The sequence below is a fragment of the Abramis brama genome (genome assembly GCF_963993115.1).
Source record: "Abramis brama genome assembly, chromosome: 14".
NCBI lineage: Eukaryota > Metazoa > Chordata > Actinopteri > Cypriniformes > Leuciscidae > Abramis > Abramis brama.
In genome coordinates, this window is record NC_139976.1 from 13,692,775 (window position 1) to 13,720,586 (window position 27,812).

Below are 27,812 nucleotides of genomic sequence, written 5' to 3' on the forward strand. Positions count from 1 at the left end.
ACACACTGAAACCTTAAGATCAAGTGACCTATTAGAAACACAAGAGACCTAAACCTGATACATGAACATGAAAATGAAGGCCAGGAGGCGAGCAAGAATCAGAGAAGAAAGACAATCCCTACATGTCAAATGTGATGAGATAAGTGTGGTTCCTGGAACAAATATTACATATGTAAAAATAAGCTGTTGGTTTCACTATACTGGGATTTGCAACAATAAAGTCTTTGAAATAAGATGGCAAGTTTATGTAATATAAGGACATCAATTTAAACTCATAATTATTACTGAGTTTCTTAAATAAATCAAATTGCTCCGTTTTAAGAAATAAGATTTTAAAAAGTGTGAATTATCACATGAAGAACAGATGCTGTAGTTACATTTCGAGAAACAGAAAGCGATCACAATCTTTCCTTTTTCCAGTTCACCCTAAATTAACATTACTCTGACATTTAACACTCAAACTGTAACCAATTTAAACAATCTAAACTACTTAAAGGCATTATATCTAACTAATCACAACACAAAAATATTATTAAACTACCTTTTTACAAGTCAGGTTAAACCAAAATAATGGCGTACTTGATTCCCTTGCGATGAAAGTCTGCGCACGACTTTCCCTGTACAATTGCCATGGCAACAGAACGCGTTTCAAAAGCAGGTTAGCCAGCTAGCTGGCTAATATTCTTAAATTAATACAGGGAATAAACTCAATGGGTCCGGTGGAATTAAAGTACGTACCTGTTGCTGTTTTTGTCAGAAATGTTTCAGAGGGGGCCAGTGGTATCGCGGATTTTATTAGCTGTTCAAAAGGAAATGCCATTGGATTTTCTCATGCTTACAATGTTGCCAAGTGCTCTCAAAACGAAATGAGAGCACGAGGTCAAGGGAACAGAGATGTCCAATCTCAATTCACGTTTGCAAATACTTGATCTCCGATTGGTTCTCACTCTGGTATTTTTTTTTTAGATCATTGATATTAACGGTTACTATTTAAATGACACCACAAAAAACAAACATACAAACAAAACAACAACCACAAAAAAAAAAAAAAAAAAAAAAAAAAAACGGTTTTAAGGATTGAAAAGGAACTAGCAGATTAAAGTGGACGTGGCTTATTGGCTTTAACTCAAATCTACTGAGGCAATTCTGCACTTTTACAATCACAACCTTTACATCCATGGTAAATGACCCAATTCCAAAGTCTCCTTGTTGAACAAGAAAATCATGATTAAAATGATTTACAATTTGAATAAGAATTTAAGATGACATCAACAATTAGTGTATTTTTTGGTCTTTTTATTCAACTTACATTTTTGTTTCAATCTTTCAAGTAAAACAATGTGGAATTACAAGGGAACATAAGGAATGTAACAAATTAGAATAGACAAATCAAGAATGAAAATAAGACCATCACCATATTCTACTAAATACCCCCCAAACATCTTTCTGTCCAAAAAGGGCAAAGAAAAGCTATCTTACAATTCACTTGACTGCCAATGTTCAGCAAAAAAAAGAAAAGAAAAAAAAGAGAAGATATTCCTCTTATGAAGTTATTTCAGGTGTATCCTACCAACCCAGCATCGGTCCCTTCATAAAAAGGACCAATACTCCAGAAATAAAATTAGCTGACCGTAGCAATTTTCACTGGAGAACTGATTTCAGTTTTGGTTGCACAAACAGAAATGGCGTTGTTACGATGAAGGGTGGAAGAGCTTATTACACTTAAAGCACTACAGATGACCAAATGTCTATACGTTAACATGGATCCTTGTATGGATCAACAGGCACTCTCATTTTATCAAACTCATTTAGATTCTGTGTTTGAGAATACAACTGAATGTGTAAAGATGATCATGACGACTAACACTTTGGGAAAGAGATAAGAAAAATAGCAATATGTTGTCTCCCATTTCTGTACTGCTATAAAGCAAATGACAAGCAAATTCCAAGATTCATCACAAGCTGAAGAGATACACATACTTTAGAGCTTACAAAATGCAGTGAGGTACCAGTAAAGATGTACTGACAAGTCGATGTTCTGAAAAGAAAAAAGAAAAACACCTAAATCACAATGCACAACTCCAATGTCTGAGACATTTCAGATGTGCCAACGGGGGAAAGCAGGCAGCAGCAGAATTTAAAAGTAATGGACTGAAACATTACAAAAGACAGGTGATCTAAGCAAATTGTAACTCCAGCATAGTGCAGAGGGGGAAACAAATCTCATTTTTTAGACCTGCCCTCTTCTTCATACCCTGGAAGATATAGAAGATATTTTTGTAATTCATCAACTGACTTAACAAACAATAGTCAAAACAGCTGACAAACATTATTCAGAATGCAATGGTCTAAAAACTTTACAATTGTACAATCCCCACTAATCATTTCAATGTAGCATTAATGAATTTCTTCCTCATCAATGCATTTGTAGCACTGGTAAACTCTGTAAAAAGTGTACAATCTATGCAACCAATCTTCTAACATATACTTCACATAGTATTTCCAGTCTTTATGATTACAGTACATAGTGTGAACAAATAATAAATCTTGCCTCTTGCCCAGCTACTTTGAAGTTCCAAAGTCTTTGTGTTAGGGTAAAATATTCTCTGGTTTCAACTCAAATTATTAGGACACATTTTTAAATAGGTGACCAAATGATCTTCATAATTGTCCTGCATCTACAGACCCTTTCCACACAGTAAATGGCTTGACTTAAGATAGCTGAGTGGCAAAGTCGAGGTCAGATCTAATTGCAATGTGCAACAGATCTCTTTTCCCCCCCGTCTTCTCTCACAGCTAAACCATGGCCTTAAATAAAATTGATCCCCATTCCTCCATAAAATCTGCATTATCTCCTTGCTGAAATTGACATCTAACTCCTTGTTTAAACCTAGAGATGATTTCTTCACTCCATATCACGTCTTGGAGTGCCGGTGTTGGGTGGATGAAGAGCGTGTGTTGCTAGCTGGAGTACGTGCCTGAGCGGCTGCCAGTGCAGCTACACTCCTGAGAACCCTGTCCGGAGTCCCATCACTGGACCCGGCACTCAGTTCAGGTTTGTCATGCTTCTGGGACCTCTTCTCTTTCCTGCTCTCCCTGTCTCTGCCTCCATAGCTCTTCCGCCGAATACTTTTGCCTCTCTCTGTATCACTACCAGAGGAGGCTGCTCTGGAACGGGAGCGGGTAGGCTCTGTACTCTGCGAGCTTAGACTGTGTGTGCGCTGACTGCTGTTGCTGCTACTCCGACTTCTACTGCTGCCTGCTCCTCTTTCACTGCTTATACTACTGCAGGCACTATGACCTCTTGAAGACCTGGTCTCTCTATTTTCATATTCACCTTCCTTCTGATCAGATGCTTTTTTCTTTTCTTCTTTTTTAACCCTTTCTGTTTCCAAGGGGGGAACAAGGCTGCCCGGTCGCTGCCGAGTGGATCGAGCAGAAGAGGAGGACTGTGGTGATTCAGTTGTCTGATTGGGGGTTTGCCTACCACTCTCTGCTTTACTGTTAGACATCTTAGGAGAGTCCTGTCCTGTTTTCCCCTTGGGTTTACTGCTTCTTTCAGAGGACAGTGCTCTGCTTTGCTGTACAGAAGTCTTATTTTTGGGGCTAGGACTGGGTGCGTCTGGTCCTCTTCCCCTCATTGCAAAGAGCTTGGCTGCAGCATTAAGAGCTGAGCAGCGTTTGCCCAGTACCTCAGGTTCAGGGGAAGCTAAAGTATTGGATTGTGGGCCAGCAGATTTCCGGGTTGCTCTTGAACACGTTTCACCACTGGACTCCCCTTCTGTGGTATTGGTGGTTTGACCCTTCTTGTCTGACCTCCCCCTTTGTCTATTACTGCTCTTATCATTTTTAGCAATCGTGCCATCTTTCTCCAACTTCTTTTGAGCTGATCTTGTCAGACATCTTTTTATACTATTAGAGTCCTCAGAGTCTGAAGATGAGGAGGAAGAGTTGGACTGGTGCTTTCTGTCAGACTTTTCTTCAGTTTTCCCCTTTTCAGACTTTATATCACCCCGTTTCCTTTTTGAAGGCCTCCTACTGTCTCCAACCTTTTTGGACTGAGATGATCTTGTACCACTGGAGGATACAGAAGATGGGGAAGAGGAACGAACTGACTCCTGGCTGCTTTGTCTACTAATGCTTCGTTTTTTGGCAGAAGTTCTGGTCTCTCTGTCCTCTCTTTTCTCCTCTTCTGATGGCTTAACAGGTCCATCACTCTTGGGAGCATCATGAGTCTCAATATCCGAATTTGATGAGGCAATTCCAGAGGCACTGGGTGTCTGTTCCTTTGGCAAACTATCCAATTTCTTTCTTTTTGGCTGAGGTAAAACGCCATCATTTCCTCCTGCATTATCCTCAGCAACACGGTCTAGTTCCATTTTCTCTGTCTCCTCAGTTACAACCTCCTCCTCCTGCTCAGCTACAACCTCATCCTTGGATGAATGTTGGCCTTCATGATTATCAGCCACTGGCATGTTTTGGGGTGGAGAAGAATCTGCATCTATATAACTGAATGTTGACAGAGAATCTGATTTTGTCTGATTAGCTGTAGATGGAGACTGTAAAGATGTTGAAGACATTTTGTGTGATACAGGTGCTGAATCTGTTGCTGCTTCGATGGCTGTAATTTGAAATTGTGAGGTAGGAACAGAAGTTTGATCAGACTTAGGTGTGAACTGTTGGACTGTTGACAGAGTCAGTGTAACCGAAGCCTCTGGTGCCTCTGATTTAGATGAAGATGATTCTGGCTCAATCCCAGAAGTCAAAGCAGGTGGAAAAGGTTGGGTGGATGACTGATGAGTGGCAATAGGAGATGCAGCTATATTGCACATGGGCTCTACAAAGGTTTGTGAAGAGTCTGCAGTTGTACTGCTTCTGTGTAAGGGTTGTGAAGTGACATGAGTTGATGTATTTGAGCTCTGCAAATTATCTATTTGTTGGTTAGTTGTGAGTGAATTTTCCTCAGCTTCTACAGCAGTCACTGAGGCAGCTGAAGGTTCTGAAAATGCTGTGATTTCACTGGTCTTAGAAAGTAAAGGCTTTTGGGTAAGTTCCTCTGCATGGATGAGGGACAAGTTGGTACAAGTGGGAGGCTCTCTGAGGGGACTTGGAAGCTGTAGTGTAAGGGAAGAAGCAGTACAAGTCTGAGAGACCTCTGCAGTAGAAATCTTGTGTGGTGAAGTTTTAAGTGTGTTGGTGTCAGAGTCAATGCATGCAATTACAGGGGTTGGACTGGTGCGAGTATCACCTTGTGAGTCTACACCATGTTCTGATGTAGACAAGGACATATTTTGAGAGTCTCTATGCATAGAGGACAGTAAAACAGACGTAGTGGATTGATTTGTTTCTGAATCAGTTTTAGAAGACGACAATTCAGCAGCATTTGAGGGTGAAGTGGGGTTGAGAGTTGAAGAGCTTATTGGTGAAGTTTTACTTACAGCAGGCAAAGTCACGGGCATGACATTGGACACTGACAAATTAGGCTCTTGGGAGGAAGGAACACCTGTAGAAGGAGAAGATGGTGGTGAGCTTGTAGTTGTGGTGGAATCTTTACGTGGACGACCCCTTTTCCGTTTTGGTGAGTGAGGGGGACTCCGCTCAGGACTGGTTTTCTGGGTTACTGGTTTCTTGTCTTCTGGCAGCTCTGGTGCCCTTGGGGGTGTTTTAGGTGGCCTGCCCCTCTTGCGCTTCCCTGATATAAGATTGGTGACATTTGAGTCACTTTGAGCAGCACTGTCCTTGTCTGAATTAGTTTCTGGTTTCTTTGGTGACAAAGCAGATCTCCGATCCACCCCTCTACCTCTTCCTACAAATTGCTCTCCTAACTGTGCAGCCATTCTAGACTCTGTCTCAAGCCTTCGGCGCACCGGTAAGTTCCGTAGGACAGGCATATCTGGTGAATGGTGTGTTGGGGAACAGGGGTGGTGCCCTCTCCCTGCACTATACTGTAACGGAGAGGAGGCCTGTTCCTGCTCTCGTGGTAGTGGTGGTGGTGGTGGTGGTGGTGGTGGTGTTGGTGACGAAGAAGCTAAGGATGTGGGGACTGATATAGGAGGAGAGTCTTTAAGAGTTTGACTTGCTCCATCAGATGAGTGAGTGGCTGGTTCTTGAATTGGTTCTACCTGTTCAGAGTCCTCTGATGAACCCTCATTGTGCGCTCCTCCACTTCCACTCATTCCCCTCCGTCTCCTTTTGGGCTCTTTCTCTTCCACCACCGTGACTAGACGACCTGGAAGCTTTCGAAGGACTTTGGCTGATGGAGAATCTTCTGGAAGTCCCTTGAGAATTTCACTTTCAGCAGACTGCCGCTTTCGTGGTGAACGAGAGTTAGGTGATGCAAGAGTAGGAGAAAGGGAGAGCTGACCATCCTGTTCAGAATGATGCTCAGGAGAACAGATGGAGTCTGATGATGCAGATGCTCTCCTATCTCTCCTGCTACACTGTACAGTTTCAGACACTGCCTCTCCCCCCTGCTCTTCACTGTCCTCTCTGCATGCAGCAGAAGCAAAGGACTGATGGCCACAATTTTTTATGTCTATTGCAGGAGATACAGCAGCTGAAGGCACAGAGCTTGATGGGGAGATGGGCTGCAGGTGGGGGGATGGCACATTTCTAATTTTTTGGACTGAGCCCTGCATAGCAGGGGACGTGGTTGTTGAATCTGAGAGCTGCTGGTTGGTTTGGACTGTCTGGTTTTCTGATGACATGAGCGATTCAGATTCTTTGGTTGTCCCTCGCCCGCGCGGACCACTGCGAAGCTTCTCAGGCACTTCTCTGTGTTGGGGCGACTTTTGTGTGGACCCAGGGGTTTGGCTTATACTGCGCTCAGAGTTCATCCATGCCCCCCTCCTGCCTCTTTCTGGCGACAGACGGGTTAGAGGTATATCGTCAGCAGGTGTACCTCTGAGCCTGCCACTGACCCTTGTAGAAGGAGCACCTTTCTCTTTGTGTTTGCGAGGGCGACGGGTTGGAGTAGGTCCCTCGGTACTGGGAGGTACGGAATCCTCTTCATCACTGTCAGATGACTGATGCAGTTTCAAACCTTCTTCCTTTGCCTGATCCAACCCTTTCCTTGCAGCCTCAACTTGCTCCTGTTAAGTAAAGATAAATCTTGTGGGTATGACTGCTAAAGGTTTATTCAACCAGAAAGTAATCAAAGCTTGGTTATTGTTTTAATTGTTACCTCTGCCTGCTTCAGCTCCTCTTTGCAAATATCTTCAAGGGAAGCCTCAAGGAAATTCATGGCATATCGTTCTATGGGAGTGAGCTGTTAAGAACAGGGACAATTGAAATTTAGTGGAAAACATGATGATAAAAACAGGTAAATTCACATTCTATAAAGAAAAGCATAAATATCATGACTACCTGTTCAACCAGGGCATTGATTTCCTGCTCAGCTTTGGAAAGCTCCTCCTCTTCCTGGTCTCGGCTGTCACCATCATCCAGAGGGATGTTCTCGTTAAACTCTGCAAGCTCAGCCACCTGCTCAGCCTTGGCTTGAGAAGCAGCCACAATATCCTCTTCATCCTCAGCACGACACAGGGCCTAGTATAAAGAACACATAAAATAAAATGTTCAATGTTTGTAACAAATGGAATACATTTCTTAGAAACAAACAAATACATGAAATACACCAAATGGATACATTTAAAATTACCTGTTCCAAAATGGTGGTGTGTTGTTTATTGATAGATTCATCATCATCTGCCTGAGGCACACTCAGTTCAGCCACTTTCTTCTCTCCCTCTGACACATCAAACAACTCTCTGATAGTTTGCTGTGGGAAAGAGAGTTGGGCAATCAATCCTTCTAAAGTTTATTCCAATCTAGGATTTCACTGTGAAAACTACATTAAAATGAAAGCATACCTCCTTAAAAAAGGCAGTGGTAAAGTTTCCCCCTTCAATAGCCATATCTCCCAACATCCTTTTTTGATTGGCTTTTTTCAGAATATTTTCTTCAACTGTGCGTTCACTGATTAGCCTAAACAAATAACATTTTAAAATGTCAAATGTGCTTGTACAATGTTAATCATTTATTTATTTAAAAAGGAACAAAAATGGGTCCTGTATGTATAAAAATTTTAAAAAAAGAAGCTTTTTTTGAGTTTTGCCTTTACCTATAGATGTGGACATCTCTTGTCTGTCCAATTCTGTGGCACCGGTCCTGAGCTTGGGCATCCATGGTTGGGTTCCAATCACTGTCATAGAACACCACTGTATCTGCCCCAGTCAGGTTAACACCTACACCTCCACTGCGGGTGGACAGGATGAAGCAGAATATGCGACGGTCTGCATTGAAGCGCTCCATCAGAGCCTGAAAGGTAGAAAAACATTCCAATAATGTCACAGCTGAGAGACAAAACACATTTTTTGTTCTGCTTGCCCAAGTCAAGTTATATGAAAATCACAAATACACAATTCGAGTACTTCACCTGTCTCTGTTCTACACGTGTACTTCCATCCAACCGCAGGTAGATGTGCCCATGGTAGTTGAGGAACTGCTCAAGTATATCTAGCATACGTGTCATCTGAGTGAAGATGAGGACTCTGTGCCCTCCTGCCTTCAACTTTCTAAGTAGGAGGTGGAGTGTCTGCAGCTTACCTAAACACAGATAAACAGCCACAAAACATTTATTGTCCATTTATTTTTGGTACAACACACATTCTATATGTTTATTACGTATAAACATGGTAAATTTAAATAAAATGAAATACTAAAATGCACACTCTGGGGTCCCAGTACTTACCACAGTCATACTGAATAAGCCTCAAGTCAGGGAAATGTGTCCTCATGTTACACTGGATGCGATGGAGCGTGTGTGTAAGCGGGGAGAGACGGGAAGATAAAACAGAGGAGAAAAGAGATTGCTGGTGTCTGAGGGAGGGAGGTGGGTGGCAGCTGTGCATGGTGATAGGCTTTGCCTCTACTGGAGGAATGACAAAAGTGAACCTGTGGAACGAGGGCACACATTTAAACACAGTGTGACACTATTATTTTCAAATGCAGTTTTTATACTTCATTTCTAAATCAAATAAAAGTTTAGTGCTTTATGTATGTTTGTGAGCTATACCTCTCTATGACCTCAGAGAGAAGTTGAAGCTTGTCCTCTGAGTTGTTGATGGCTTCCTTCAGGACTTTGCTCTTTTCCAAAATACTACTGATATCGTGTGACTGAGCAGTGAGGCAGGAGCTATAACCAGAGTAACTCCAGTTGTTTACAACAGGACGTGGCGGAGATGGACAAGGGCCTGGGAGGAAGGTTAGAAAGTCCAGCACCTCACGGCCATACACAGGCTTAGCACTGCAGTGCAGCTCATTGATGCGCATGATTTGAGAGATTCTGTCATCTCGCTGAGCTTTTCGCCTGTCTGCAAGCCATGACTGTCAGAACCAAAGTAACAAATAAGTAAGAGTTACAGAAACAGACAAACAACTAACAGGTCACAAAATTTTTATACCAAGAATAAGGGTACAGAAAATGTACCTAAATGCATTATGATGTAGTTACTGATCCTTGCATTAAGAAGCATCTATATTAGCAAAATATTACACTCTCAGATGTGGGTTGTCATTAAACTGAGATTTAAAGTAGAAACAGTGTTATGCTCCCTTTTGAGTTAAAGAATTAATCAATGTAAGTTTAACAACTCCATTTCTTACCACATAGAAGGGGGAACGTGGTGGTGGCGGTGGCTGAATGCGGGGACGCTGAGATGTTGACCCACTACTCTGAGATGAGGATGTAGGCTTAGGAGTGCTCATGTGCAAAGTTATCACATCATTATTACTGTCCTCACGTACTGATGATGAATTTGCCTTCGTAACTGAAAAGTACAGAGTATTGAATGCATAATTATTCTACTTAATATTCTTTTTACCTTAATATACTGCTTAAACTTCTGTCAAGTAAATTATCAAAACCACACATGGGCTCAACTTACCTGGTGGTTCTGGGGCTGGTGGTGGTGCTGGTCCCTGTACTACTCTCAGCACAGGACGAGTGGGTGGAGTCTGGGAGGAAGCAACAGTTCGGGGTGGAGCAGCATAAACCGGAGGCCGGTGTGGAGGCTGTGAAGCAGCGGACGCTCTAAGAACAGTGCTTGGAGTGCCATGTGGGTGAAGGGTGACCGACTGAGGAGGAGCAGGACGAGGAGAAGGAGGCACGGCCAGAGTAGGGATTGACCCTCCTTCTTTACTTGGTGCCTGTCGTACAACAATCTTTACAATTCCGGGTCCACTTACCATGGATGTTGGGACTGGAATTAAAAAATAGAGAGCGAAAGAGAGTTTACTAACTACACAAGTATTTCGCCTGGAAAGAAAGTTCAGTTAGACTGGGCACCAGACTATTGATTACAGTAGCAGAGCTATCAATACAACGTCTTGAATTTATCAAATACACTACTGCTCAAAAGTTTAGGAGTCAGTACGATTTAAAAAAAATAAATAAAAAAAATAAAAATAAAAGTTTCCTATGCTTAAAGCTGCATTTATTTAAATAAAAAAACACAGTAAAACAGTTATATTGTGAAAAATTATTACAACAGACTTCAGTGTCACATGATCCTTCTAATATGCTCAACATGGTGCTCAAGAAATATTTCTTATTATTAAAAATGTTGAAAAACTGCTTCTTAATATGTCTGGAAACACTGATACATTTCTTTCAGGATTTTTTGATGAATAGAAAGTAGAAAGAAGATGAATAGAAAATAGAAAAGATTTATTTGAAATAAAAATCCTTTGTAACATTATTCATAAATGTCTTTACTGTCACTTTATAAATTTAATGCATCCTTGCTGAATAAAAGAATTTCTCCAAAAAGAAAAAAAAAAAAACTATTCTGACCACAAACTGAATGGTAGTTCAATTCTACAGTCTTTTAACTGTATAGAAGAATGGACAATTACAACTTCATAAATTTAACCTGCATACATTAGACTTAAAGGAACAGAATAAAACAAAAAATGAGAAATAAATAATTCTGAAATGAGAACAATTTAATCCACTAACTACATAAAATAATGAACAAATAAATAAAAATGCAAAACAAACCAAACCATTTCAAACATCATGTACCCTCTACAACATCTGAATTAATATTTGCAGTGTTGTTTGCATTTATCTTTTTTAGATTTCAAATACTTAATTCAACTGTACCTATTAAGTAGCCAACAAACCATCCAAATAAGCTGTCACATGCAGTTAGAAAAAAAGAACCAGTGACAGAATACCCATGCACATGCTCTGCTGAGTAACAGGTAGTTTGGTACCCAGGATACAGGCTGTACCCAAACAAGAAGGAACTCAAGGACAGCACCAATACCTTGAGTAGCGGTGAAAGGTAATGCTAGTCCAGAGCAGGTTGGGGTTGTGCTGGCTGGGTAGGGATTTGCTGAGCTGCTACCTGTCTGACTAACTGTGTGAAGAACTGCCACCTGAGCTGGCTGACTAATAAGGTGGTGCTGCCCACTACTGGAAACCAGATGCATTACATTTCCTAAAGGGCACAACCACAGAAGAAAGTGTTAGGCTAACACCATACACTCACAGAAAGACTGAAGGCGTGCAGGAAAAGCGAAACCTATCCAAAGCAGGCAGTGGATTATTTCCACAAGCAGATTGGGTTTTTTTTCTATTTATGTGGAAGACAGTGGATACCTTGGATGGGTCGTGGCTGTGGAACAGGGACCTGGTGCAGCGGAGTCCCAGAGAGTGTGAGCTTGTTGCCCTGTAGCTGGAAGGTTACTGGTTTACTGCCCTGAGAGGACGACACTGGTCGGCCTGCCAGGGAGGCCAGCTGAGCGATACTTACAACTTCACCAGCTGTACACGTGGGAGATAAATGAAAATAATTGAACTATGTGCAAATATTGTTTCATGGCGATAAACAATGAAGTGAAACAAGTGTGATGCAATTAACTTACATGGCAAACGAGCCTGCATATCTGGACTGAGCAGGACCCTTTGAGTCATAATGTTGCTTGGTGGTTGAGGGGGAGCAGACACAGTTGTGATACTGGAGGGTGCTGAGGGACGCACAGTCACTGGCTGGGGGGCTGGTGGCCTGACTGCAGGTGCAGAAGGGACACTACTAGGAGCCACTGGAGCTCTTAATGTAGTGACAGGAGTAACAGGACAAACTGAAATAAGAGTAAAATGTTATTCTCTTCCCAATTACACCATTACGTGAAAGACACTGATCAGGATGTGAGGCTTGGACCCTTGAGCTGACCTTGAGGTGCTGGCTGGGAGGGAGCTTGGGAAGGGGTAACCTCTGTGATTAGAGGCTTTGGAGTCTGAACTGTGGTGGTGGAAGGACACGCTGACCGAGGACTGTTCACTGCTGAACGCCCATCAGACTTAGGAAGAGGCTGGAGCATCCTGCAGAAGCAAGCACATGCCGAAACTTTATTAAAAGATACGAACAAAATCAAAAAACAAATCTTTAAAATGTATTTATCTTTTACCATTTATTTAACTCAAGTGAATATATTATACATCAGAATTGTGTGCTTAACTATTTTAAACAACATACCTGTTGACCTTCATGCGAACAGGCTTCGGTCTGGGAGGAGGGTCAGGGGACTCCATGATTTCCTGAATAAGCTGATGTGTCACTTTCCTCTGAGGCAGGAAAACATCTGCCTGGTATCGAGACACGCGCTGCTCCAGGCCAACCAGGTCAAATATGGACAAGTCACAGCGCTTTGAAAAGAATATAATTTTTTTAATTAACCTTCAGTGAGGGTTCGGAAAAGAAAAAAGAAACACAAATATGACTTTAAAAATTTCTGAACACAGAAATGTGTAGAAACCGATAAAGATTTTACCATTCATACCACCTTAGCTATACATTAATGTGATCAATGGACAGGGCTACTTCATTGTTATTTACATATGGGAATGATGGAAAGACATGGAAGAATATGAAAATACAGAGCTCGAAGATGACAAGATGACAACACTTGACGTTATATTCGGAGCTGTTCACGTCCTCGGACTGGAAATTATGCGTTTCTATGGCACCACTATCAATTATCAATGCCTAAATGAATCTGCAACGGTCAGGTGGTACAACAGTCACATGGTACAAGTGGGAGCTCTCAGACAATTCCCATTTTACAAGCTGTAATTATGAGCTCTACGAGGATGTGAATGCTTTTTACAAGTTGAAATCACATAATTGCAGTAATTACAACATGGTGTGAATGCATCTTTAATGTGCAACACTCACAGTGCATGGGTATTTTCTAGCGGTTAGCCATTGAAGGTACATCGGTTATACACTCGTTATTGAGGTGCACTGTGGGATTAACCATGGTTTTGGACAGCACTACAAATGGCTGTCCCTTCAAATAGTGCACTACATTAGGGTATAGGGTGTGATTTCAAATACAGCCACTGTCTTCAGGATTACTATAAACTTCGATGCAAATGTGTTATGGCAGGTTGGAGCTAAACTCAGCAAGACATTGGCCCTCCAGAAGCAGGACTGGACACACCTATTATAGATAAACAAGCAAAATTAGAGGATAGTGAAGGTTTAGTAATTGCTGGTCTTCTACCATTTACCTCAAATGGTGAGGTCTCAAGAGCCCGCTGAACCAGTGAAGCAGTAGAATAGATGATGGCCTTTGTGATGAAGGGAGAATGTATGGGCCTTGGATCAAACAGGTTAGGGTGATTACACACTTTCCGCAGCTGCATCAGGATGTTGATTACAGACATGAAATGACCACTGGCTAAAGTCTCTCGTGTCCTGGGGGTACATGGGCACAAAAAAAGACAAACATTAAGAAAAGAAAAAAACACACCATCTGAAGTATGAACAAAGTTAGCCAATTAATAATCATCCAAGGCCTGAGCTTCAAAGTATCTTCCTCAACCCAACCCATGACAGCTTGCCCTGGTTACTCACGAGGCCTGGGCCATGAAGTCATCATAGAGAAAACGCTGTCTTTTCGAGAGTCGACAGCGCACAACATGCTCATATTTTTTGGGCATTTGTTTCTCCACATCTGCTTTTATTCTTCGCAGCAGAAAGGGTCGTAGCACCTAGAAAGAGAGGGAGATGAAGGAAACTTATGTAAAGCCAAATGTATAAATGCTTCCCTGTAATATTACAAATAAACACAGTTCCCATGTTTCTCTTATGAACTTTGCCTGTGTTTGCGCTACATCCATAAATGAAATAGATCAAACAAAATGTCCAACACAATTCATAAAGTGGTACTACCTTGTGAAGTCGTTTGATCAAGCCCTCGTTGTACTCCTGGCTCCCTTCAATCATGCCAGTGAGCGGGTTTGAGAACCACTCCTTGAACTCACGGTGGGACTGGAAAACGTGAGGCATGAGGAAGTGCATAAGAGACCAAAGCTCCATTAGACTGTTCTGGAGAGGGGTACCTGTGAGCAACAATCGCCTTTGACTGCATGGAAGACAGAATTGAGAGGCAAAATAGTAAATAAACTCATTACATTCACGTAATTATATGGGCTTTACACATAAAACGTAAAGAAATTAAAGTTAGAATGGGACCTGTAGTGATAAATTATCAGGTGCATCATAGAAATGACTGTATACAAGTACCTGTTAAAGTTGAGCAAGCTTTGCCAGCGCTGAGACTTAAAGTTCTTGATGTTCTGGGCTTCATCCAGAATGAGATACCTCCAAGACTTGCGTCTAAAAGCCTGATGATCTTGCAGTACTAGCTTATACGAGGTGATGCAAACATGGAAAGCATTGGGTTTGGTCCAGCCCTGAGAAATGATTAAAAGAGAAAAAACAATTCTAAAATCACAAGGATTGAAAGGCTAAATGAACACAATAATTGCTTTAAAGTGTTATGTAAGGTGTTTTTAAAAGGTATTTTTTGTGTTCTTAATTTTTTAATCTTAATTTGTAATAAATATGCTCATTATTGTATTCATTACTTGTCGCTTGAGTTTGCGCTCCTTCTGGCTGCCATAGTAGGTGAGGATTTTGAACCCTGGGCACCAACGCTTCAACTCCATCTCCCAGTTGAGCATTACACTGGTGGGCACAATGATCAAATGTGGACCCCAGTTACCTGTAAGAGATACAGAGAAAATGTTTGTCGAACTGCATATATCGATTATATTTTCAAAACACATCATAGGGATTTATGTGGACTACTTACCCTTTACACAAGCTAGATGAGCTAACAGAGCGATGGTTTGGATGGTTTTGCCAAGCCCCATTTCATCTGCAAGTATGCCATTGAGTTTCTTCTCATTCATGGTGACTAACCAGTCCAGTCCAATGTGCTGGTACTCACGCAAAGTACCATGAAGCAGAAATGGAATTGGTGTTTTGACCTTGTATTAAAAAGAAAACAAATTGCAGTTAATGATAAACAGAAACTGTGTTCTTCAGCCATTGTTTCTGAGGGTTTGTGTTGCTACCTTTGTTGTTGCCAGTGTATATCCCTTAGGTTGAAGGCTCTCAGCAGTAGCAGCAATGTGGCTGATTTCTTTCTTAGGTCGGGGAGCTGTCGTGACAGTGGGACTATGGTCTCCCTCTCTCAGCAGAACCTCCATTCCCTCACCTCCATCATCATCATCCTCATCCTCATCATCACTCTCCTGCACGTCCTCATCCACCTCCTCTTCATCACTGTCTACAGCCGCTTGAGAACCTGAATATTGAGTGGATCACAGTAGGAAAATCTGATGATGTGCTTTATTTTGACACTTCATACAATAATTCATAAGATTCAATGGTTCGATCACCATAAATGTCAGCTCACCTGAGGAGGAGCCACTATCATCAGCACTGTCCTCTCCTTCTGTCTCTTCCTCCGCTTCCTCCTCAGTTCCCTCTGATTCTTCTGAGGAATCTGGTGATGCTGAGGGCTCCTCAAAATCAGAGGCATACGCTCCTCTGTACTTCTCTAAGAGCTCTTCCATGCTCATCTCCCCTGTGAAATAAAGAAACCACAATTACAATATGACCTCAAGAAATTACTGCTTAAAGGGATACTCCACCTCTGGAAAGATGAATGTGTATTTAAATTGTGAAATTATTTTTGAATTTGGAGCTTTCTAGACTGAGAAAAGGCAGAAAATGTATTTTTGGCTCATGTGGATGAAAGACAACAACTCCCAGAATGCACTTGCTTCGCTGCTCTACGAGGCCACTCCCAAGCCACGCCTACCGGTTAGAGAGCAGTTGTAAACAATAAAGCTAACTAGTCTCCGTGAGTCTGCCCGGGTTTTTGAGATCGCATCGCACAAAATGTCCGGGATTCGGCTTTTGCGTTCTACAGTCGCCATTCATTGTGTTTACTGTGGCGAGCAGGACGAGACTAGGGCCGCAGGAGAACGACGCGAGGCCGGTGGCGTGATTACTGATGACCGACACCTGTGAGGCACTGGTCTCGTATCTCTCACGGAGGAGCGGGTATTTTCTTAGCAATGGTAAAACGCACATCAACCGATCACTTGTTTAGTAAACACTACATTCAGATTCACCAATCGGAATGAATTCAGTTAGATTGAAACAAAAGGTGTGCATGTAAACAATGAATGGCGACCGTAGAAAGCAAAGCCGAATCCCGGACATTTTGGACGATCTCGACGGCCGGACATGCAGGTTTCTGCCGGTGAAATCAAACGCACTGGCACTGATCTGTGATAGGTCTGTTAGCGTCTGATAGGTCCAACCCCCTATGGGCGGGTTTGAAAGGGTGGGAACTAGTGCTTGTAGTCTTAACAGAAATCCCCCCCCTTACACTTCCTCAGACAATGACGCAAAATGACGATTTTTGCGTCATTGTAGGAGGAAGTGTAAAGAGGTAAATACAGATTTCTCTCGTCTCAGGGGAAAATGAGAAAATGTTGCACGACCATTCAATAGTATGACTGGGTTTCTAACATTGCAAAGCTTAATGCAAATGGGTGGAGTGTTCCTTTAAGTCATAAACACTCTTTGTAAAATTATTCAAAGGTTTGGAGTTCAGTATGATTTTTTAAAAGAAATTAATCCTGTTATTGAAACTGCTAAAAAAAAAAAGACAGTAAAAACTTATGATGTTTAAAAAGCTTTCTAATAAATGTCAAACTTCAAATAAATGTGATTGAACTTTCTATTCAAAGAATCCTGAAAAAAAAATTACCACGGTTTCCACAAAAATATTATGTAGCACAACTGTTTTAAACACTGCTAACCAAATAAGCACATTAGAATTATTTCTGAAGGATCATGTGACACTGAAGACTGGAGTGATGGCTGCTGAAAATTCAGTTTTGCCGTCACAGGAATAAATTACATTTTAAAACGTATCAAAAGAGAAAACAGTTTTAAATTGTTTCACAATATTACTGTATATTACTTATATTACAATATTACTTTTGATCAAATAAATGCAGCATTGGTGAGCAAAAGAGACTTAAAAAAATAAAATAATAAATATATATACAGTGCAATGCATAAGTGAATACACCCATGCTAAAGTTGACTAAAAAGAGGAATAAAAAATCATATTTTGGAAATTGAAAAAAAAAAAATCCAACCTTTAAGGACACCAATTTTCTTTGTGAATGAATAATGTATCGTAAATAAATAAATGTTCTTCCTTAAAATACATGGTGCATAAGTGAGTACACCCCTATGTTAAATTCCCATAGAGGCAGGCAGATTTTTATTTTTAAGTATTTAAAAAAAAATAATTTTTGGATACTATGCATCCTGATAAAGTTCCCTTGGCCTTTGGAATTAAAATAGCCCCACATCATCACATAGCCTTCACCATACCTAGAGATTGGCATGGGGTACTTTCCATAAGATCATCTCTCAATGCAAATCAAACTAGCTTTTAGGCTAACTGAAATAAAATCATGCCAATCTCTAGGTATGGTGAAGGCTATGTGATGATGTGGGGCTATTTTAATTCCAAAGGCCAAGGGAACTTTATCAGGATGCATAGTATCCTAAAAAAAAAAAAAAAAAATACTTAAAAATAAAAATCTGCCTGCCTCTATGGGAATTTAACATAGGGGTGTACTCACTTATGCACCATGTATTTTAAGGAAGAACATTTATTTATTTACGATACATTATTCATTCACAAAGAAAATTGGTGTCCTTAAAGGTTGGATTTTTCCTCATTTTTTTAATTAAGGCATTAAGTTCAGTTTCCAAAATATGATTTTTTTATTCCTCTTTTTAGTCAACTTTAGCATGGGTGTATTCACTTATGCATTGCACTGTATATAGACCCCAAACATTTTACCATTAGCGTGTTGTGTGTATTTCAATTATAGTGCTACACTTAAATATATTTCAGAATTTAATTTACCCTCTTTAGCAAGGTCATCCAGTTCCTCTGCATGGTCTCCCTCTCCTTCAATAACTTCCTGGGCTGCAATAGTGTCTTCTTCATCTTTCGCTGAAGCAAAGCATAGAATCATTCAAGTGATATCTTTCTGTCCAAATCAATAGGATACCCAAGTTAAGTGTCTATCTATCTAAACAAAACTCTACTAACCATCTTCTTCATTGGCACTGAATTCTTTGTCTTCATCTTCAACTGTAGAAGATGAAGCATCTGAGGCCTCTTCTTCTGATTCAACAACCTTTGCAAGGAAAAATAAGTCTATTTAAATATGTGAGAACTGAAAAAATATATAAATATATGATGCCATACTGAAACATCTGATGTGAACAGTGATGGACCACATGAATCAGAGAATTCTGACAAGGAGTCAATGGCTGCGTAAACACTAATAGGTTTTGGAGGTGACAACTGCATTTAGGGTGCGTTCACACTTGTAGTTTGGTTCACTTGGTTTGGACCAAAAATTAAATAAATCTTTTTTCTCAGTCCTCTTGTTTGGTGTGCACCAGGGTTCGGATGGCAGTTTTAATCCTTATTCAAATTAACCACACTAACAGAGCAATCATACCAGGGTTTGTTTTAATCGAACCAAACATGCCAAGTGTGAAGACACCCTTAAGCAGTATTTAAAGGGTTAGTTCACCCCAAAATGAAAATTATCCATTGTTTTTATTAGATTTCACTCTTCCGTCAGAACTATACTCTCGTACGGACATTACCGAAGCCAGAGATTATGGTTTATAAAGTTATAAATAGGGCTATTTTTTTTTATACAAAAACACATCGCTTCACTTCAGAAGGCCTTTATTAACCCCCTGGAGTCGTATGGATTATTTTTATGATGGACTTTTTTGGGCTTCAAAATCTAAGGAACAATTCACTCCCATAATAAAGCTTGGAAGAGCCAGGATATTTATAATATAACTCAGATTGTGTTTGGCTGAAAGAATAAAGTCAAATACACATAGGATGGCTTGAGGGCGAGTAAATTATGGGATAATTTTCATTTTTGGGTAAACTAACCCTTTAACTAGAGTGCATGTGACCAATGAGTGTTGGAGTTGATCCTGGCAGATTGCTATACCTGGGGGAGAGTTAAAGTACTGAGTAGCTGGTCCAGAGGCAGAGTGCCCTCCTCCCTCAGTAACTCTATCTCTCGCCTTTGTGTCTCTGCATCATTCCCCTCTTGCTGCTCCTCTACCTCTATGGTCTCTTCGTCATCATCCTCCTCACAAGGTGGCTCAAAGTCTCTATCTGCAGCAGAAAAGGGACAATTTATGAACTAACTTAAAGTGTAAATAACAATTTCCTTAATTGTGGTCAAACCATATTGCACACAAAAACACTCACAAGAGCAGATTTTCAATTTACTAAATTTATTAAAGCACAATCTTTATGTGTACAGTGGCCCCACAGAATTTGGACACTTGAGCCATGTTGTTTTTTCCAATACCACTGCATTAAGCTACAATATCAAACCAAAAAAGCACAAGCTTAATATAATAAAGAAATACCATGTTTTCTAGGTTTTGAATGCAACATTAGATACTGTTAAAAATCAGTCTCTCTGTGGAACTGACCTCATACATTCACTAAACAAATTTTGGTCGACTAAGCCTCTTCTCGACGACTAATGTTTAGTCGCCTATTAGGGGGCAGCCCTAGGTAATTTAGTTTCAAGATACTTAATCTGAACAACACCACAGTAAAACAAAACAGTCAGTCCTCACCATCCTCATCGACAGCATTCAGCTGTGGTTCTTTTGAGACAGCTGCAGTGTCTGAACTGTGTTCAGGAGCGGCATGCAGGGACTGACTTAACAAGTCAGAGTAACGCTCTGTCTGACCCACAATGAAATCCAGCTGGAGATCTAGGGCCTTCTTCCGCTTCTCCTCCAGTCTGGACTGTTGTTTATACTGGACCACCTGTGTACAGAAATGGGCAGGAAACAGTTAAAGTGTGAATCATTTACAGTCTTTAGTACAATAGATTCTGTCCAAAAACAAAACAACAAATCAACATCAATGAAAGTCACCTTCTCAACGCTGCTCCAGAAGGCACGGACCTCCTTGGCAATAGAAGAAGCAACTCTCCTCAGTTTGGCCTGCTCCTCACGTTTCGCTCTCTCTTCCTTCTGCCTCAGCTCCTCATGGTGGCGCATCACCATCCGTACTACCTGAAAATGAGTTCAGACTGGTAAGATTTTCAAAATACAAAAAGCATGTTTCAAATAGGATAGCCTGAATGTAACATTTACCTTTCGGGCCACTCCTCTTTTCCATCGCCTCTCTTGTGCAAAGTCTGCAGAGAGCCACTGCATTTCCTCACAGAGGTAATCCCAATGAACTTTTGGCCGGACTGGTTCAGTTATACGAGACAGACGTTTTAGGGACCAGAAACCTTCACGTTTCAGTGCAAGGGTTCGATGTTCTATTTCTGCTTCCTGTTAAAAGTAAAAATAAAAAAAACAAGAATAAAGTCCACTTATGAATCTCAATCACTGTTTCAGAGAGTAAGTCATGTAATTTGTCCTTCTCTCACATGTTTTGCCAGTTCTGCCATGTCTGTGTGCTTCGGGGTGGATTTCAGGGTGGTTGTTTGCTCTGACTGAGAACAGCATCCAGAACCCTGGGAGGAAGTGGAGGGCATGTTTTTGCCATGAGAGTTGAGTACAGGTGAGCCTCTGCCTGTGTGAGAACGCATCCAGTCACTGGATGAGGGAGATGGAGATGGACATGGAACGGGGGAGGAGGAAGGAGTAGAGGCTGCTGTAACCTTGCCTGCAATCCACTGGCAAACCTTGGGACAGACAAATAAAACAGTGTATCTGACTGTGACAGCACAATATTATTCAGCGTAGAGTACAAAGGAGAGATAGAGTGACCCAGAAGAGATAAAAAGAACTTCATAAAAACAGTAAAGTCTACAAGGACATCTTGGTGAGCAAACATCTTACAAGATTTCTCCTTATTTCTAAATAATACATGCTACTCTAGGTGATAAAACAGTTTCATACACTCAGCTCTATTTTCCTTCCATATTGTACTTAAATTTTTTTTTTTAAATAAATGTAAGAAAGTGAGTTGAAGCAGTGACAGACCGATATATATATTCCAGGTCAATTACCTGGCCATTTTGAGATGTTTGGCATCAGTCAGAAACTATGCCAGCGTGGCTGATTGAACACACCTTTACTTTCCCCCTTTTTGTGAATTTAAATATTTGGTCAAATAAATGTCCACTTTAATGTCAGCATATTTGTTAAGCTTAAATTGTATTAACCTATAACCTATATATTGTATAAACCTATATCGGTCAACCACTAGTTGGAAGAAACAGGATCATCGCATCAGCTTGCAACGATCAGATTTGAAGGATGCCTGTCACCTCTTACCTTCAATAACAAGCCTTTTCTGTCTGTCCTGCTCTGCCCATGCTGGAAAACACACATGGCTTAATATACAGCCAAGAAGTGCACTAGCATCAGACTATGGCTTTGAAACTGTTATGGACTGTGCACACAAGCTATCTGAATTATAAAAACACTTTTGCTGACTACCTCTGATGCCTTCATTGTGACTAAACATGAACAATGATGTAGCAGTGATCTTAAGTCTAATTTGTTGTATTTGATTTACAAGTCATAAGAGTTAATAGTTTGGTTGCTTTTACCTTGTTCGCTGCTGGACTGGACATAGAATTGCTATCCTCATTCTGGACCTCCATAGAGCTGTCAACCTCTCCATCGCTGCTCTCTTCTACAGAAGCATCAAGTGGCTCAAGGATGGTGTGTTGAACATTTTGCATTGTTGACAAAAGTTTGTCTGGCAACTGCTGCTGCTCCAACTCCAGTTCACCTCCCAAAGACATTGAATCTTGGCATGGTGTAGTGGCCGATGACGGTTTACACTGATTCCCCTCCGGGACAACACTAGATACAGTACCGCACATATCTCCAGTATATAGAGTAAAGTGGCTTTGTGAGTTATGGAGTTGTCCTGAAACTGATGAAGTGTTAGCAGAGGATTCATTTTGAAGCATCTTGCCAGAACTATTTGATTTATTTATGTTTTCTTTCACAGATCTGTTCTGTGAAAGTACATTAGAAGTGGAAACAGTCTGAGAAGACAAAGAGAAAGTGTTTGAGACAGGGCGGTCAGCAGGTAACGTGGCATCCTCCTTTACTGTGGGAGTTCCAGCTGTATCAGTTTTAGCAAGGCACTCTGAAGCTTTATTTAATCCATCACTGGGGGATCCAGCCTGGACAAGGGAGTTCTGATTGGTTGAGATCCTAGCTGACAGAGAAGAAGGTTGCTTAAGCATAGGGTTGTCACCCTTCTTTAAGATCAATAGCTTTGGGTCAATCGTGCCACAAGACAATGAAATTAATGACACACCTTGTGTGTTTTCCACTACATCAGATTGTTGCTGCTCTTGCACAGAGTTAAGCGTGACATCCAACACTGTGGACGTTAACCCTGTCAATGTGTTCGCAAGATCAGTGGGACTTGAATCATCATGTTGCTTGACAATTATAGATCCTTCTTTTTGCATAGAAGGTATGGTCCTTAAATCTTCTGTGGGTTTGAGTGTATCAGAATGAGTCCCTAGATTACTCTGGGCTTGCGAGTCTTGCGTCAGTGTTTCCATTGGTTCCTCCTCTTCTTTGTCAGTTAACAGGAGCTTAACTTCACTGTGAATGGCAGCTGATGTAAAGCAGGGCACAGTGCATTCATATACAGCAACAGTTGACTGGGATTCGGGGCACTGCACCAGAGACTCCTCGCTGACCTCCATCTCTGCATGCTCGGACTGCCCGTCTATCTCACTTACAACCAGCCATGTATCCTCCAAATCTGGCTGCATTAAAATACCTGCATCAATCAAATCTTTCACCTTGACAGCATTGAGAGCCTCTGCACTCACTTCCTGCCTTTCTTCCACAGTCACGATATCTGGGTTGTCATTCAGGCATATCTGAATTTGTGTGAGTTTATGATCTGCTGGAATTGACTCTTGTACTTGTTGGACCATAGAGTCAGAAAGATTTGGCTGATCTGATTCTTGACCCTCTAAAGTCACACAGTTCTCTGTGTGAGCGAGCAGCATGCTCCTATCCTGTTGGTGATTTGAGGACATAGATATTTCTATTGGATTGGCACTGTCATTCTGCTTCAAATCAGAAGAGCCGCTAACCATGACTTGTGACCTTTCACTTACAATGGGGACCTGTACATTGTCAATGCATGTCACATGCCCAGACAGCTTTGGTTCATCAACAGAAATGTTGTGAAATACTTCTTTAGCAGCCACGTTACAACACAGATCTCCATCAATAGGGACTTTCTTATTGCCTTGTCCCTCCCTTGCACTAGTCTCTTTACCCAACAGAAATTTTTGGGGGGTTTCACTTACATGTACATACTGAGAGCTTAGCTCTTGCACACACTTTGTATTCTCAGGCGGGGTGGGCACGCCAGGTGTTTTATGAAGGGGGCTTGTCTTTTGTGTAGCCCTTTGTGTTTTACTGCAGTCCTCTGAGGGATAACAGCTGCCCTTATCGGAGTCATTTTGCATGCTATTTCCACTCTCAGGGGTAATGTGCTGCCCCCCTTGTTTTGATGATGAATATCCTGAGCAAAGAGAATTTCCGCTAATACCTTGTTTTGTTCCCTCAGCTGACAAGTTTTGTCTACCTGGACTGACGGCACCTTCTTTGTTTGTTTTAGGCAGATCTTGTGTGACAACTTCCATAGCCTCCTTAGAGTCAAGTTTACTAGCCTGCTTCGCTGAATTTGTCGTATTTTGTTCTTGTAGGACGTCAAATGCAGATGATGCGGCAGTCTGATTTGTCTGAAAAAGGGGAGTTGTTTGAAGCTGCTCCATGTCTCTGTCTGTTGTCTTAACTGCACTCGAGACTGGTGGCATGACTTCTGTTCTTGGGTCACAGGAGCTTTCTCCAAGTGTGTGCTTTCCACACATGTTCTTGTGGTCCAATTTGATTGTCTCTGGAGGCAAGGGTCCCTTTTCTGCCTCAATAGGGGCAGTGACACCCCCTGCATCTCCAGGGTGTTGGCTCCAATCTTGGCAGTGGCCTGTGCTGGATCCTTCCGCCATATTGACCTCCCTGTATGCAAGGCTTGATTGCTTTGAGTTACACCCGTAAAGCAAATCCTGTTTTTGCCCAATACTATCAGTCCCGCTCTCAAAAAGTTTGTCTGAGGGAGTTTGACCCTCCAATGCGTCTGTAAGCTTTTGTGAGTTTTTATCAGTAGCTGACACCAGTCCTCTTTGGACCGCCAATATCTCCTCGGGTTCCTTGATGTCGCTGCTTCGTTGAACGCGAGCGATGGTCTGTTCTTTACATGCAGCCTTTGAGTCTCCTTTCTGCTGCTGAGATCCAGTGCCGATGTTAACCGATGACGGTGGTAGAGTGGCAGCTGCGACTGGCTGCAGGGCATGCTGGGGTGGCCCAGCCACATTCTGCGCAGCCACGGAGGTGCCACCCAGCACAGCCACTGCCGGACAGGTGTGCTGCTGCACCGCCTCTTCCCCAGACTGCCCTGCTTCAGAACCAGCAGTGCTACACACTGAACCTGAAAGAACAGTGAGTCGCGTCATAACTAACCCTTTACAAAATGCAAAAAAACATGAAACGCATGTTGAAATGAACATCTAAACCAATAAAACACCTATGTGAAATCTACTGACATTTTTTTGTCAAATTTTCATTTTGGTTTCAACATAATTTTTTCAAGCAGTATTTAAACATGGTGTTATCAAAGCTGAGAGAGCAAAAGCAAGGGGTGGAAGATTTAAAGAATTTTATGGGTGACAGACATTAGTTTTGTGGAAAGTGTGTAATTCTACTACAGCTGCACATTCCGAGTGGGCCTGCATATAACTAAAAAGGAATGAAATGAATAAATACCTCTATGTGATGAAGCACCAGTCTCTTCCGTGATTTCCACTTCCAGGATGCTGAGATCAAGGGTACCGCTGCATCTGAGGGTCTAAAGATAAACATTAGAGTGAATTTCATTAATGTAACATCAAATCTATTATCCTGAAGTTACAGCAAGTGCATAATGCTACATGAAATAAAAACGTGTTTTTTAGAATGCAAATTATAGATGAATTGGCTGCAGAAGGACTATGTAATCTCCTTAAAACCCTATCATTTCTACGTGGTCGGTGGTTAAAATGCAAGTGCAGCAAAATAATTTAGAGCAAAACTCGAGTAAATGGTGTTTGATGGCAGTACTCTCTCTTTTAGAACTATAGGAAATGCATTTTTTGCTTTCAAACTGCCGGCTTCTATCGAGCATATACTTAACGAAATAAAATATTGTGGTTTTGAACAGGAACACTAACTGCCCACACCTTTTAAAACACATCGAATCACTTAGGTTAAAAAGAAAAACTGTTGTATAGCCGGACATATATAGCCGGACAAACGGTCTCATTCAGTACAATAGTGCGGGTGCTTCACGTTCAGCTAGCCTTTAGCGACGAGTTACAGCTTGTTCGGACGTTATTATCCCACGATTGTTCACAAACTTCAGAAGATAGTATGGCGGTTAACGTGTAATATCGAATACAGATAAGAAATGCAGCCGGCAGTTCTGTATACAGAAGCGGGCGCACACACATGGGCCTTTAGCAGGCTAGCAAGCAATGCTAATAGCTTATAGACGTTGCAATGGAGCCGACAGACACGATAACGTTTCATTTATGTTCTAGGCGTTTAAATGACAGGGAGCTACATTCCTTGACTGTTTTGTGTAATAGTGTGTGAGAGGGTGACTGTTATTATCTAACTCAGACAAACACATTGATATTTACACACACCGATAAATACACACACCGTCTCAAGCTCTCACGCGCGCGCTGAAAACACTGCTCGGGCACTGAGCGCGCGTGTATACATCGGCTTCCATAAGAAGTTATGCAATGATCAAGAATAAACTATATCTCATCATTATCCATATCGATGGTTTTTAAAGACTTGTCAAAAACAAACATATTATTGGATATGTATTATAACACCTATTACAGGAACGACGTCTTGACGTCACAGCGCGGGGTCACACTACACAAAAATGCCAGTCAACTAGCGATGCCCCGATTCGCGAACAAGTCGTTCTTTTGAGTCGGATCTTTTCGAAATGAAAGTTAGTTTCATACCCGATTGTTAATTAAAAAAAAATTAAGCTACGTAATCGTATGAGTTTTATAAACAAGTATACGGTCACGCAATTGTTTGACAGTTCGATCAACACGCATACGAAACAGTTGCACTTTTTATTTTTAATAAATAACATTTTAGCATTTGATTAAAACCTTTGTAAACTATTTGACAAGATATGAGTGCATTTCAGTACTATTTAATGTATACAATATTATATATAGGTTCCAAATAACTTGTAATTACAAAGGTAATAAGGAAAAGGTAATAAACAGCTAAATGTGCCTACAGCTTTATTAGGGAAGTTATTTAGGGACCATTGGATGACAAAGAATCACTGAGTCGGTTCTTTGCTCGAAATAACTGATGCGCAGAAATGAGTTGGACTTTCCATCACTAGTCAATAATTCTACAATCTGTCATGCTTACTATATACTGGATTAACTTTATCTTCATGACTCATAGCAGTGCATTGGTTGATATGCAATTTTATATGAATAACTGCTTTAAATAAGGACACTTTACACGTAACGTTACTGGAGGATAAAGTAAAACGCACAATATAACAACTTGGTTGTTGTTGCACTCGCAGTGACAGACGACAGTTTGACCCATCTGACTTACTACGGATTTGGGTACAATTCTGTATTTTGCAATTAAATTAGACCATACGGAGGTAGTTGCAATGATACAAATGTGCAGTTGATCCAAATCGAGTCAGTTCAATAAAGGCCGTACTTTACTCTTAATCTTACACAACCCATACTTTAAGCACCCGACCGCTTGAAAGTCAACTTGTCCCGCCATGTCAAACCCCCCCCCCCCAGTGACCCCCTTACCCTCCTCCCCCGCCCTCTTCTATCACTTCCTCCCCAGCATCCCCCCCTCCTCTCACCACCGCCATCTTAAGTTCCCACCTACCTGAAATTTCCGAGCACTTTTCTTTTACTAAATTCTCGCTGAAGGAGTCGCCATCCGCTTCAAATCGTACTCAATCCGTGTTGAGACTATTCCGAACTGTCTCTCGGTACCCAGTGAGGTACTGGCAGGTTCGTAGGATCAAGTTAAAGAACGGTCCGAGAGAGACTGGGTCCGGAATCGCTGAATCTAGCGGTTGCGGGGAGGAGACTTTCGACGCAGCGAAATGGAGGAACGAGCGACTGCTGACCAAGTTGCGGAGCGAATAGACATCTCGCGAGACGTGCTTCAGCGCGCACTTCACTCACTGCAGGCTTCTGAGACGGCACAGATACCTCA

General features: G+C 41.4%; 1 protein-coding gene across 3 annotated transcripts; it reads right to left on the minus strand.

Moving 5' to 3' along the window:
- Window positions 1-1,281: 1,281 nt before the first annotated feature.
- On the minus strand, window positions 1,282-27,763 carry srcap (Snf2-related CREBBP activator protein). Of its 3 annotated transcripts, XM_084134237.1 has the most exons (35): window positions 27,477-27,763; window positions 25,299-25,380; window positions 22,040-24,963; window positions 21,762-21,803; window positions 20,909-21,166; window positions 20,625-20,810; window positions 20,403-20,543; window positions 20,097-20,292; window positions 19,451-19,620; window positions 18,517-18,604; window positions 18,328-18,417; window positions 15,778-15,948; window positions 15,434-15,666; window positions 15,169-15,346; window positions 14,942-15,078; window positions 14,598-14,767; window positions 14,244-14,436; window positions 13,926-14,062; window positions 13,580-13,766; window positions 12,543-12,712; window positions 12,240-12,388; window positions 11,932-12,147; window positions 11,666-11,830; window positions 11,331-11,504; window positions 9,945-10,259; window positions 9,664-9,827; window positions 9,074-9,384; window positions 8,750-8,952; window positions 8,435-8,604; window positions 8,120-8,316; window positions 7,869-7,983; window positions 7,658-7,777; window positions 7,366-7,545; window positions 7,184-7,267; window positions 1,282-7,091 (listed from the first exon to the last, which is right to left on the minus strand). In XM_084134237.1, the coding sequence occupies exons 3-35, from the start codon at window positions 24,482-24,484 to the stop codon at window positions 2,916-2,918; spliced, it is 11,931 nt and encodes a 3,976-aa protein (XP_083990363.1). In that variant the 5' UTR covers window positions 24,485-24,963; window positions 25,299-25,380; window positions 27,477-27,763; the 3' UTR covers window positions 1,282-2,915. The 3 variants fall into 3 exon arrangements, with proteins under 3 accessions (XP_083990363.1, XP_083990364.1, XP_083990365.1); XM_084134238.1 differs by lacking the exon at window positions 21,762-21,803; XM_084134239.1 differs by lacking the exon at window positions 11,331-11,504.
- Between the last annotated feature and the right edge of the window lie 49 nt (window positions 27,764-27,812).